Raw genomic sequence first — 13,952 nt, forward strand, 5'->3', positions numbered from 1 at the left:
ACGTCTCTTATCTGTGACTCACTAATTCCAGGGAGTATTTCAGCAGAAATGTGCACGGCGTGAGCCAACATTAATATGCAAAGTGTCCAACCGGCTGTTCAAATTTGTTGTTGATGATACGGTTTCGTAACACCAGTAGCACATCTGTCTTCATAGTCCTCGCTCCCTCCTGACACCGCAATATCTAGAATTTTCTTCGCTTTAAAGGTTTACTTTACAGTGGAAAAAATGCTCTTTTCATAAAACCGTGCGGTAGAAAATATTTTTGAAATTGGTGTTGCATGACTGGAGAACACAGAGAAAAGAGGCTGTGGTGTTGCCTTTTGATCAAATGGAAGAAAAGCCTCAATAAGCAGAATGCGCCGGGCGGACAGGAGGTGAGGCTCGTCTCTGCGGCGGCTCGCTGGAGAAAGGAGAAGTTCTCTTCGCCGGCGTCTGTTCACACCTTTTGGGGCACGTTGGTGTCACATGAGGACCCGGCGTGTCCTCTCTGACTCGCTGGAGGCGGGCGGACCCGAAACAAGAAAGTGCAATCTATAGTTCAAGCTACAGGCCTGGAGCCGAGCCAGCACTTTTCAGTAAATGAGCCGTGGGTGCACACGGCATGGAGGGGAGGTAAATACTGTGCATTTGCATACGCTAACCTACACAGCTGCCTCATAACCGACAGAGGGGAAAACAGCAAAGGATGTGGGTGATTTTCCTCTTGGTAAACTGTACTTCAGGCCTGGTTAACTCCCAGATCCCGCGAAGCACAATGTGTACGTTATGGTGCCACATCACAGACATGCCTTCCTTTTTTTTTTTTTTTTTTTAAGAGATTGTGGAAGATAGAAGAGAAACAACTCCGTCCGGATTTCCTGCCGTTTCCCTTCAACAAAGAGCGTTGTTCAGCTCAAGGTCATCACACTCAGATTGGCCCAGCTGAACTAAGAGGAGCCTGTGCACCGCTTTCTATTTCTCTTTCAGTTTCACTCAGTTCAGTCGTCCATTTTGCTGGCATCAGTGTCATCAAATCAATATTTCCAAAGCTGACAATACGAAGCCGTGCACAACCGTCACATCTCTCTCTCTCTCTGTCTGTATATTATGAGCCAGGTGCAGAGGAGCGCAGCCTTCCTCCCTCCTATCAGCAGATAGCACAGACGGGAGGATCCAGGATGCACACACACACACACACACACACACACAGCTTGTCTATAGAGGAGTGGGGAGGAACCAGCCGGGCCTTAACCGATCCAGATACAAGCTGCTGAAACAAAAGACGCTTCACACACATTCGTACTGTATGCAGCAGCACAAACACATCAGGGTGCACATGGACATGCACACACACAAACAAATGTACACATTCAGTGGCATGCACACACGCACACACACACACCCACGCACACACAGATATCATGTGAGTGTGCATCGAGGTCAGACTAAAAAGCCAGTAACAGTTTCTGCGATGGAAAGAGGCACGTCTATTTTTGCTTAGATCCGTCATTATCAGATATTTTAGAGCGGTTATTTAAGGACGGCTGAATGTAGAAATGCGTTAAAATGACTGAATCAGTTAAAAATGTTTAATTACACAGCTTTGCTTTTTCTGTGATTCTTAAAGAGGTTTTAGGGGCAGCGATGTGGTGCTAAATTTAAAAAACGCAGTAAACTATGACCTCATCATAATGGAAAATAACCATCACCAGGACTAAAACTACATTATGTTTCATATTACCCTTAAAAGAGCTATCCTCATGCGGTTTACTTCATATTATTGTATACTTATAATGATGTGTGGCTCACGTTTAGCAGAGAAAGGGGCTTCCACACCTGAAACAGTGGATTAACTCTCGTGCAAAATAAAAGCCGGGTAAAATGGGTTTAGGTGTGTTTGTGCTCTCTGTTTGAAAAGCTTAAAGGCAGAGCGCTGGTGTGTGTGTGTGTGTGTGTGTGTGTGAGGGAAGTGAGTGCAGAGAGAGGTGGAGCGAGGACCGAAACACAGATTGAGAAATAAATCGAGGGAGCGAGCCAGACGAGGCCTGGCCCATCATCTGCTGAAGCTCCACCTTAATTACACACACACACACACACACACACACAAAAAGTCTGCTCCCTGAGTGATGAAGCGACGGGTGTATGGAAAAACAAAATATTTCCCGGGTCACTGGGATCCCTGTGTTTCTAGAGAAAGCACTGGGGGTAAAGTAGTCAGGTTTGCATTTGAAGATAATTTGTTGTTTGTAGAGCAGGAATGTGTTCCAGCGGCCATGGGGGCGATCAATCTTTAGACTCTATTTAGAAAAAAAAAAAAAGAAATGCCAGATTGGTTGACCGGCAAATGCCTGAGAGCTCCTCTGGGATAAGAGGAAGCCTTCTTAATACGGACTGTGGAAGGGTGTGTGTGTGTGTGTGTGTTTCATGTGTGCTCCTGTGCACGACTGCTTGCATGTTTGAGAAATACAGTCCATTGGAGACACGAGACAAAAGGCAAAAGAGAAGCAGGAGTGGAGCTAAAACATGAGAGAGCAGCAGGAGCAGAAAACCAGATGAAGACGACTCGGAGGCGAGGCGGAGGGTCACATGACCCGGGCTGCTGGGTTAGCATGTTGCTAACGATCTGGCTCAGTGCTGCTGGACTGTTTCTCAGCCTGAGTCCTATCAGAGATCAGAGGGCTTATCATGATGGATCAGAGTTCATTTATCAGCGAAACACAAAGGAAAGGCAGAGAGAAGACACACATGTCCTCGTCCTGACGTCCTGAAGCTGCACTCACTGTGTGTGTGTGTGTGTGTGTGTGTGTGTGACTCACCTCCGACAGAATACAGGCTGATGCACGAATACAAGATGAACTTTTCAACTGTCAAGCACACAACATGATATATGTAGTCCCGTCGTTTTGGCAAATTTGAACTCTCACTTTCATTATTTCCTACAAACAATTTAATGAGCACGAGCCCATATTGTGAGCCCGGTGCTGCTCTGCCGTCGTCCCATTCAAAAGCCTCCAGGCCTGTTCAGCTGCAGGACAAACGGGAAAAGGAATGAGAGTGACACGCGCTGCTGTTGACGCTGTTTTGGATAAATTCGCCAAAAGCAGAGCCATAAGGAGGGGAAGATGTTTCCTGAAGAACGTTTGCATATTCGTAGCTCTGTGCATACTTAATGAGGACAAGAGTTACATGTAAGACGTTTTAAGGCATTAACCCTATAAAGCCGTTTGTATCATATATGATACACATTTTCAATTCCATTTTTCGTTTTCAGTTTAATCAATACTTGACCAAAATACTGTTGTATACCTTTGAACACTTCCCCTGTTCACCCTTGACCATACCATTGGCACTTCAAGAACATATCATATATCATACACCAGAAAGGTCGTGTAAAAACATATTTTTTTATTTTTATTTTTTTTATATATATTTTGTTATAGGACTAAATAAATGGTTCAATTTCAAAAAATTTGAATTTTCTGCCAATTCTTTCATAGTCCAGGCTTTATAGGGTTAAGGGATGTTTTTCATTGGGAAGAAATCATAAATAGGTCATACTGATGAAGCAAGATGATTTTGGGAGTTTAGTAAATTGCTGGAAAGCGACTTTGACTCCATTTTTGTCTCTAAATGTTCTTCAGATCCCCTGTCAGTCAAACAGGTTGTCCACTGAAGTGTGACTTTCTGCAGACGGGGCTGTGTTTTCAGTGCCGCCATGCCGCACGCCGCATACGCAGGACAGCAAATGGAAAAGCTCTCATGACGTGGCTGCAGACTGAACCACCGTGCTTCATATCTGTTTGCAGGCTTTATATACGTGCACACATAATAGCATGTCACACACACTGGCCAACACTTCATTACACGGCAGCCACTGCTGGAATGAAAAACCAACAACTGATACACCAACTGTGTGTGTGCAGATATGCATATGTGCATGGAAAAGTGTGTGCATGTAAGCGTGTGTGTGTGTGTGTGTGTGCTCACAGTTAGGAGGATGTGTGTGTGTATGTGTGTGTGTGTTTAAGTGCATGCAGGGTCTGAAAGCCAACCGTCAATGCCAAATGCTGCTCGGTCATGTCAGTGTCAGGCAAACACAGAAATAAAGCTGCCAAAAATATGTATCTCTGTACGTTCCATAAGCAGGAGCGACAGCCTCGTGTGCATTTCTGTGGAAAACATACGCAAAATTAACTAATGTCTGTCAGCTGTCCAAAATGACGTGGCGACACACACAAAAAAAAAAGAAAACCTGTGGAAAAGAGGAAAACAATTGATGAGTAGATGTTGTGATGACAGTTTGTTCATTTAATCACTGTGAAATCTTGTCTGAAAGTAGAGAATTGAAAATGTTTGGCGAGGCATGTTCACGCAGTCCTGTGACTTGTATTTGCATATTGTGTAAATAACAATAATAATAATAATAATAATAATAATAAGGTCAGGGTGTTTAATACAGTTTTTCATGCACTAGACATGATGTGTGCTTCCACACAAAGTTCCTGACAAGTGAGTCTTGTTTCCAGTGCCCTCGCTGACGGCTGCACAGAGCGCCCTGACACACTGACACTTATCCACATGACAAGCACTTTTATCACCCTCCTCTCTCTCTCTCTCTCTCTCTCTCTCTCTCTCTCTCTCCCTCTCTCTCTTTCTGTTGCTCTCCTCCCAGAGTTGAAGAGTTGAATCGTGGGTCAGCAGTTCTTTACAGAGAAAGCCAGACTAGATTTCCAGATGGTGAAGTCACCATCTATCTCTGCTCATCAATTTAACACAGACACCCATACGCATGCTTATGGGCGTGCACGCACGCACACACACACACACACACACACACACACACACCTACATACTACATTATAAGGAACTTCCCACATACACTCTGATCTCAGTTTTGGTGCGGCTCACGCACACACACACACACATACACACACACAGCCTACCTGTCTCCTGCACAGTGACCCGGTGTGTTAAACAAACTGAGAGCGGCCTGGAGCATGATGGGAAGAAAACACTGAGTGGACACTTCCGCTAAGAGGGGGAAAACCCACTTTAACTCGGATATGCTTTAATGCTTCAGACTCTGTGTGCGTGTGTGTGTGTGTGTGTGTGTGTGACCACCAATGGCAACTTGCCAGTGTCTTTGGCCTGCTGCACAACCATCTATCTTCAGTGGGAAGCACACACGAGAGACAAAAGAAAATACAAATGTGTTCTTAAATCAAGACATCATATTCCAGTAAGATGACCTGCTGGAGAAGTTCAATATGAGCTGCAGCTCCGCTTGTACTTACATCCAGACAGATCTGTCTCAATAGCTCTCCACACTGATCGTATTTCCCCCGCACTGAGAGCACCCTCTGACCACGGTGGGTGAAACATTTAGCTGTACCTCTGCAGGCCGCTTCTGTTTGTTGTGTTGTGTTTGATTTGTTTGTCAGACGAGAAGACGAGAAGAAGAAGAAGAAGAAGAAGAAGACGACTGTCGTGCAGAAAGCGATCAGAAGTGGGTTCCCAGCAGCTGGAAGAGAGCAACTCTGGCAAGTAACAAAAGTTACTGAGAAAAATGTTACAGCTGAAGGTGGTGTCTGGCACTCTGCATGACTGTGTGTGTGTGTGTGTGTGCGTGTGTTGCCATGGCCACAAAACAGTTGGCAAAACTGGGAGCATCAGAGAGATAACATGAGATGCAGTCATAGATCAGAAGCAGTGGCATTGCTCAAGGACAATGTGTGCATGTACACACACACACACACATACACACACACACACACACACAGATAGCCTACACAGGGCGAATGTTTAATTTGGAAAATATCTGTGAGAGAGAGAAAAAAAATGGGCATGAATACAGAAATGGGTTTATGGGTTTCTTTTCTGTTTGGTTGGTCTGTCTGGTTAACAAGCGGACTAGTTAACATTTGTACCAGAAACAGAGAGCCACATAACAGTGAAATTAATGCAGTACAGACATTTTTCCCAGCAGCCACTCTGACATGAAAGAGCAGGTAAACTCAGGTGTTCCTGTTAATGAAGGATCTTTACAGTCGAACAGAGCCAGAAGCTCAGTGGAAACACTCTGCTACACTTAGTACAAATGGAGCAGAACCTTCATTAATGTCAGTGTAACGCCTGTGGTTACCTGCCGTTCCAAAAAAAAAAAAAAAAGAAGAAGAAGCTGTGCTGGAGGAGTTTTGATGTTCAGTTCAGGAGAGAACGCAGAACACGGCAAAGGCTTTTTGTTTTCTGCTTTTTTTTTTTTTTTTTTTTTTTGCGTGCTGTGACGCCACTTCAACTGATTTCGGAGGAAACACAGCGCTGACATGACACGTGAATTTCCAACCGGTGATTCCAAAGTTGGATTGAGCTGAAGTGCAGCAGGAAGCCAGAGGTAAAACAGCTTCCTGCGTCACAGCCACCTGCATTTAGGAAACGAACACAGACTTCTTTCTGAATCGCTCTTCAGGTGTTTCTATTTTCCTCATCCAGTCATTTAACATTTAAACATGTAAACATCACATGCAGAAAGACAGATCTCCTCCACTTTGGCACACTGTTGCTGTCAAATCTACTGAACTTGAACTTATTTTACAGTTTAGCCACGATCCTCATAGCTGTTAACCTCCTATTGAGCTATTTTATTATTAATATTTCTGCAATAAAACAGCAGCAAAAAGAAAAAAAACATATGCATGCACACAAACACAAGGACACACACATCTACACACACATTGAATAATATGTATTTGTTTCCAACTATTAGCTATTTTAATCTGTTCATTGTTTACCAGCTGGGTCATCCTGCCCTTTTATTACTGAGCCATCACACTTACTCTCTGAGGAATGCACGCACCCACTCCCACACACACACACACACACACACACACACACACACACACACACACACACACAAATCACAAATGAATCTCAGTTTTAGAAAGTGTCGAAAGTGTATGGGGAGACACAGAGGAAATATGACGCTGCGTTTCAGTTCCAGTGTGAAGATGGCTCATCATCATTGTGCTCATATCTCATCTCCCCTGCTCCGTCTTCAAGGCTTTAGAACACCTTAAATTATAGGGACGAGCTCATAAATAGAGGGTGGACCCGTTTCTCTTGGGTCAAATGTAACCAGAGCCTGATCATGTCTTAATCAGCGCATCAGCATCAGCGTCAGATATAGGACAGTAGGAAAAGACAAGGCTGCTTTTTATGTGTGGGCGGATGGGAAAATTATAGATGAAACAGTTTGAGTCAGAGAAACCCTGATTCTTTTTCTTTTTTCTTTCTTTCTTTCTTTTCTTTTTTTCTTTTTTCTTTTTTCTTTTTTTTTTTTTTTTGGTGAACATGCAATATTTATATAAGAGAAATTAGTCAAAGGGAGAAAATGAGAAGTCTAATCATAGCTGATCGATTAAAGCCACACCGATTTGGAGGAGTAATTATGAAAATCTGAGGATATTAAATTGCTTAGGCCTGTTTTATGGTATTAAATCAAAACAAATGTACTATGAAGTGGCATCAGGGTGCAGTTTACATGAAGACAGAGTCTGAAGGGAAGAGCATCAGTGGGTAGTTTTCTGACCCACCCATCCGCCCGCCCCCCTCCAGGAGCCGCTTCCCTCCCTCCGCGGCACCGGGCGGCCTCGCAGGCCCGTGTGCCGTCCCGCAGCCGCCCAGCCGCCCAGCCGGCCGCTCCGTGCGGGACAGGACGGGGTGCACACGGTGAGTCTGTGGGCATTCATCACCGCAGCTAAAAAAGAAAAACAAGAGGAGAGAGAGAGAGAGAGAGAGAGAGAGAGAGAGAGAGAGAGAGAGGCTTCGGGGAAAACCGGCCGGGTCAGAAAGGTTGCAACAACGAATCATAGGCCTGTCATAATAACAACAAAACAACAACAACAACAATAATAACAATAATAATAATAATAATAATAATAATAATAATAATAATAATTTAACTCATCATTATCTGAGAATAGAAATACATTTCTTGCTGCTGCTTGAGGAGTGGAACAGTTTTTATTCCGCCTCTCCGGGTAGAAATGTGTCCGTGTTTATTTGGCCGCTCTGTTTGGGCTGTCAGGAATAATTCAAAACCTATCCAGGAGTCATGTTTTGAATGAATTTATGCCTTCTAAATTTTATAAACTGCCTTTACAGCCCGAGGTGAAAACAGGATAAAAATACATCTCTTAAAAAAAAAAACAAGAAGAAGACGAAGAAGAGGACCGCTCCTGTCCTGCAGATTTACTGTCGCACGGGCTGTTGACCCGCAACTCAGAATTAATCTGCCACCAATTTTAAATATGCCACTCTCACTGTTTTATCATTAAACATGTAATTACAAAGACATAGGCGTGGTAATAAACATATAATTCGATATATATCCGACGCGAAAAAAATGAGAAAATAAAAATAAAAACAATAAATAAAAAAAAAAAAAAACGAAAATTATGTCCGGCCTATGAGAAACTTTCTGAGAGAGAGAATCATTTACAAACTAATTTCATTCCTTTTTACAGCCACGGATGTGCTGTAATAATTTCCCTCTTCTTGTGCAATTAAAGGAAATTTCAGCCTTAAAATAATATCACCGGCAATATTTTGGCTCCTAAAAAAACGTTTTGAAATGTAGATTTTAAAACGCAAATTTGACCTCCTCGAGAATCACTAAATAAATAAATAAATAAATAAATATGAAATTAAAAATTAGTAAGAAACCTCAATAGTTTGGTTGAATTTAATTTTAAAAGAAAAGAAAATTCAGGCCCAAATGTTTTATCCATGTTTATACAGCACATCATGTAATTTGGATTTCAGACACTGCATGAAGCCAAAATTTGAGTGCATGCATGCATGTGTGTGTGTGTGTGTGTGTGTGTGTGTGTGCACGCGCGGACTGTTCACTGTACAGTAAATGAATCAAGTCAGAGGGGCTCCTATCCCTCATCACCTCATGACTCCACCCCTACACACACTCTCTCTCTCCCTCTCTCTCTCTCTCTCTCTCACTCACATGCACAAACACACACACACACACACACACATACACACACACACAGCATGGAGGGAAAAGAGAGCTACTCCTCCTCACTCCTCCACTCCTCTTTCTCCATTCACAGAGAAAGCTGTGGACAGAAAGCTCTCCCCTCTCTGAATGGACTGGATCTCCATCTCTCCGAGCTGAAACAGGCTTTTTCTTGAGCGCTGGAAGGAAAAATGCCTCTGCAGTGAGGCTTGCGGCTTATTATATTCTGATAATGATGAATGTCTGAACTTTTATTACTCCTGCTCGGGTATTTTCTTTCTTTTCTTTTTTTTTTTTTAGGTTTTTTTTTTTCCTCTCCCGCGGTGAAAAGTTGACTGCTGCTGTGACTTTGCTGTTTCGCCATCATGAAGTTTTCTTGGACTTAAAGGAGTTTCCAGAGCGGCCCAGAGGCTGCACGGTGTCGTAAACAACAGACAGGCAACAACTCAGCCGAACAACCCGAGGAAGAGTCCCGCAAGAGAAGAGGCACTGCACACACACGGAGGAAGAGTGTGTTCGAGGGAGGGGAACCCTTGTGACTTTCTTCTGAGTTTGGATTCAGAGGTTGGTGCCTGTTTTGTGTCGAGGAGACAGGTAGACGGGTTAAAAAAGTTAAAAAAAAAAAAAAAAAAAAACAGGTGAAGAAACAGGTAGACAGGTAGATTAACAAAAAGGTACAGAAGTAGACGACCAGCCTCCTTTCTGGAACCCTAAACCAAGACCACCATGGGTTCGGACGTGCGTGACCTGAACTCCCTGCTGCCCGCGGTCCAAGCAGGCCCCAGCCCCGGCTGCCCGGCCCTGCCCGTCAGCACCGCCCCGCAGTGGGCCCCCGTGCTGGACTTCCACACTGCGTCGCCGTACTCGTCCCTGGCACCCCCCCACCACGCCTCCCTGGGACCCCACTCCTTCATCAAGCAGGAGCCAAGCTGGGGGGCCCCGGGTGACCCGCACCACCACGAGGCTGACCCCCACTGCGGCCTCAGCGCCTTCACCGTTCACTTCTCGGGACAGTTCACGGGCACGGGGGCCTGCAGGTATGGGGCGGCGTTCGGGGCTCCTCCAACGCACCCGGCACCCCCTGTGCCGCCTGCCCCGCCGGCCCCGCCCTCGGCACCTTCCGTCAGCCAGCCGCCCTCCGTGGCCAACCCCCACCACCACCACCACCACCACCAACCCCCCGCCAGGATGTTCAGCAACCCGCCCTACCTGACCAACTGCATGGACACCCAGCCCGCAGCCAGGAGCCAGACAGGTAAGGGTGGAGGAGAGTGTGTGTGAGAGTGTGTGTGTGTGTGTGTGTGTGTGTGTGTGCAAGTCACAAAAGAACACCACTACTTTTAACCCGATTCAGTCCACATCTACACCTCATTCCCCTCTCAGGACGCTTCACTGTGTCAGAGGTCATAACAGCAGCATACACATTCCCAAAACGGGCTAAATAAATGAAATTTATCCAGAAGCAGGACGACCCTCTGCTTCCTCGGGCCGTATCGCAGCACCAGCAGGGGTGCAGCGACTGACCATTTATGTTTCCTTTGCGGCAGTTTTTTTTTTTTTTTTATCAACTCCATCGATATTAGGGCTAAACTTTTTCATGGGTAGCGTAGTGCTGTTTGCATGAATGCAGCAGCTGACCCAAAAGACCTATGGCCCGTTTGAGGATTCAGTTCATAGTTGAAGAAATGGGCCACGCCGCTGAACTCGGTGTGACCCTGCAGGCCGCCGCTGACTCGGCTGAGCTTCAGGCCAGAGGACAGCAGCGTCGCGGGCCAGGAGCTTCGCTTTAAAACTGCATTTTTAAGATGTTCACGTTCAGCCTCTGATCGGCCATTACAGCACATCAGCCAGATGAGAGGGTTTTGTAATTTGTGTGCACCTGAAACACAGGAAGCACGACTAATTCACAAGCACTGATCCATTTTAGTGCCTCACTTTTTTATCAGTTTGTTTTAGTTACGACTAATATGGATAAAATCCATTTGTTTGTAAATGAGGTGATGTGGCTATATCACAGACATTTTGGCACAAAAAAGAGGAAAGTTATGGACTATGATGTATTGTGGAGTTCACTGCCATAGTTTTTCATTAAGCCATTATAGGAAAATGTATTTGGTTTCTCTTACATCTTTAAGTTTTCCTCCTCTGGTGGGATTGCTGCATTTTTTAGAGTACCGTCTTAAAAAAACAAACAAACAAAAAAAACCCATAAATGACCTCCACCTTCTTCTGGTTTGTTTCATTTTGATCATTTTCCTGCTGAAACAATCACTATTTCCATGAAAATCAGCAAACCTTTTTGTGTTGCTTGTACCTTCATATTGAATATTTCTAAATCATTTTTTTACAGTTAAAACCATTTTAAAAAATGAAACTTATTTTGTTGTATCTTTAGCGGATGAAACTTGCATGTATTTTTTATTGTATTCTGTGTTATTGTATTGTCTTTTTAAGCGAAACTGAAAGCAGTGGAATTAAACTGTCAGGACCTTTCCTTCTGTTCAATTCATTGATTATTATCTTCTTATTAACAGCATCTCCAATCAACATTAAAGACATCTCTGTGCTGCCTGACTGGATGAAAAGTACTTACTGTTACACACACACACACACACACACTCACATGTATATATCTATATCTATATCTATATGTGTGTAGCGTATGTGAGGCGTATATCTATGTGTGTGTGTGTGTGTGTGTGTGTGTGTGTGTGTGTGCTCACTGTAAGCCTGCATGTTACTGAGCAGATTTGTTAGTAATCTCGTGGTTATGGAGCTGATCATGTAGAAATAACATGATAATAAAACATGATGGGGGGGCTCAACTTCACATAAAGTAACTTCTACTGGAGTTTCATTTGCTCTTCATCAACACAACGGGCAGAAATCTAATAATTTGACTAAGAGCTACGGATTTCTTCCTCATCCCACGACCAACTGTTCAGTTTCAGGGCTCTTCAGCTGACAGGAAGTCACGTTTCTTCATCGAGGCAAAAAAACAAGCAAACAAACAAACAAAAAAAAAACATTATCATTTTCAATACTTTTTTTTCCCTTCATAATGAACGGGATCTGGATCCAAATTACAGCACAAATTTGACTGGATTTTACTTCTCAGTGCATGATGACTTTTGTCTTGCATTTGGTTTTTGTAGTTAAATAACCTCTGCTGTGCATTTTGTTCGAAACACTTGTAAAACTGTAGATGTGGCCAGACTGATGACCTGTTTGCAACATTTATCATGTTTGGAAATTTAAAAAAAAAAAAGGGAATTAAAGCATTATTATCTACTGTTTGCCAGTAGGATTTGAAACAAAGCACCAATCTTTGTGATGCTGTGTGTTCATATTTAAAGCATGAGGAAAAATAAAACATTTACAAACATTTACAAACACTTGTAAATGAAATGATCAGGGGATTGCAGGGAAAGAAGCAAACACAGGAGGAAACAAAATTAGATAAATGACAAAAATCTCAAACTCATTATATTTGTCAGTGCTGGTTTATTAACCCTTTCCCACCCGGGAGTGAAGACGTTCAAATGTTTCTGTAACACACCTGTGTCCGGGCAGCCACTGCTGCCACCTCATCCATAAATTCAAATTCAAATTCAAATTCAAATTCAAATTTAAACTTGTATTTAAAGACTAAATTCACTTTGTGAGCAGGTAAGGGAAAACTTTTGGTAGTTCCAGACTTTGGGTTTTCCAGTTGAATACAAATTGACCTCATCGCTTGTCACTTCAGTGCTGGACTTCAAGGCAAGAACAGTATCACCCTAGACACACACACACACACACACACACACACACACACACACACACACTAAAGTCAGACAGGGGTGAGTGCAAGACGAATGGAGGCCTTTAATGAGTTTTTTTCTCTCCCCGCTCCTCTCGCCCACCAGTCCACCCAGTCAAGTCGGTGAAAGTGGTGCCTTGTAATTAATGAAGCATGTATGTGTGTGTGCATGTGTGTGTGTGTGATTTATGGAAGTGTCTTGCACCCCGGGTCAGTCTAAGTCATGACTCAGGTCGGGTCTGGGGTGTCAGGCACAGATCCAGTCTCCTCCGAACAACAGCACTTCATTTTCACTCTCACCCCTCAGTGTGTGTGTGTGTGTGTGTGTGTGTGTGTGTCACAGCATGTATGTGTCTTGTGCAAATATGCATATTTATGAGTATGAGTATAAAAAAGAAAGCAGGATGCCTGATATCCTCATGTAGCTTATAGTAACAAAACAGCAGATTTTTTTTTTTTTTTTTTAATGTCTTTTGGATATAAAAGTTAAACTGAGTGGAGCTGAATCCACTTCCGCTGCCTGTCTTTCTGGTGTTTTTGTCCAAAAAAGCAAAGCCAAAAAAAAAAAGAAAAAAAGAAAAGAAAAGAAAAGAAAAGAAAAAAGAGAGAAAAATCCCATCTTTCTCTTTGACTTTCTAGATACTGCATATTTGCATCGATCATAACAGATGGAGAGTTTGGTGAAACAATTTGACAAAAAAAAAAGAAAATTTATTTATGGCAAAGACAAAACATATTGTTCCTTTTTAAAGGATTGTGGGTGAAAATGAGTTGTATTTAATTTTAAAGACACTGAATAAACATGTTAAAGTTAAAATGCCCAGGGCTCAGATTTAGCAGATTCAGTTTAACCATAATATTATGTAGCACTGTTTTTTTTTTTTTTTTTTTTTTAATTTCATTTTATTATTATTATATTATTTATTTATTTATTTATTACGCTATGCGGACGCAGCAAAATTTTTTTTATTGTGTACAGAGAATAATTGATCTAATTCATCTCTTTAATTTCATTACAAAAGAGAAGTAACAGTATCCGGCACTCTGTTTGAGATTAAGATTACAGACACAGACATCATATTACACATTTTAAACTGGCTTTAATGGTGGCATAATAAAACTGCTCAAATAAGGAAAATA

The 13,952-nt window shown here is 42.9% G+C and overlaps 1 protein-coding gene across 4 annotated transcripts in view; it reads left to right on the forward strand.

The window, feature by feature from the left end:
* The first annotated feature begins 9,461 nt into the window (after positions 1 to 9,461).
* wt1a (WT1 transcription factor a) overlaps positions 9,462 to 13,952 on the forward strand; it is a 23,035-nt gene continuing 18,544 nt past the window's right edge. For all 4 annotated transcript variants that reach the window (XM_030054697.1, XM_030054698.1, XM_030054700.1 and 1 more), the window contains exons 1-2: positions 9,462 to 10,265; positions 11,545 to 11,595. In XM_030054697.1, coding sequence (XP_029910557.1) covers positions 9,737 to 10,265; positions 11,545 to 11,595 — 580 coding nt within the window. In that variant the 5' untranslated portion in view covers positions 9,462 to 9,736. The remainder of the gene's footprint in view (positions 10,266 to 11,544; positions 11,596 to 13,952) is intronic.

Source organism: Myripristis murdjan, chromosome 6, assembly GCF_902150065.1.
Source record: "Myripristis murdjan chromosome 6, fMyrMur1.1, whole genome shotgun sequence".
Taxonomy (NCBI): Eukaryota; Metazoa; Chordata; class Actinopteri; order Holocentriformes; family Holocentridae; genus Myripristis; species Myripristis murdjan.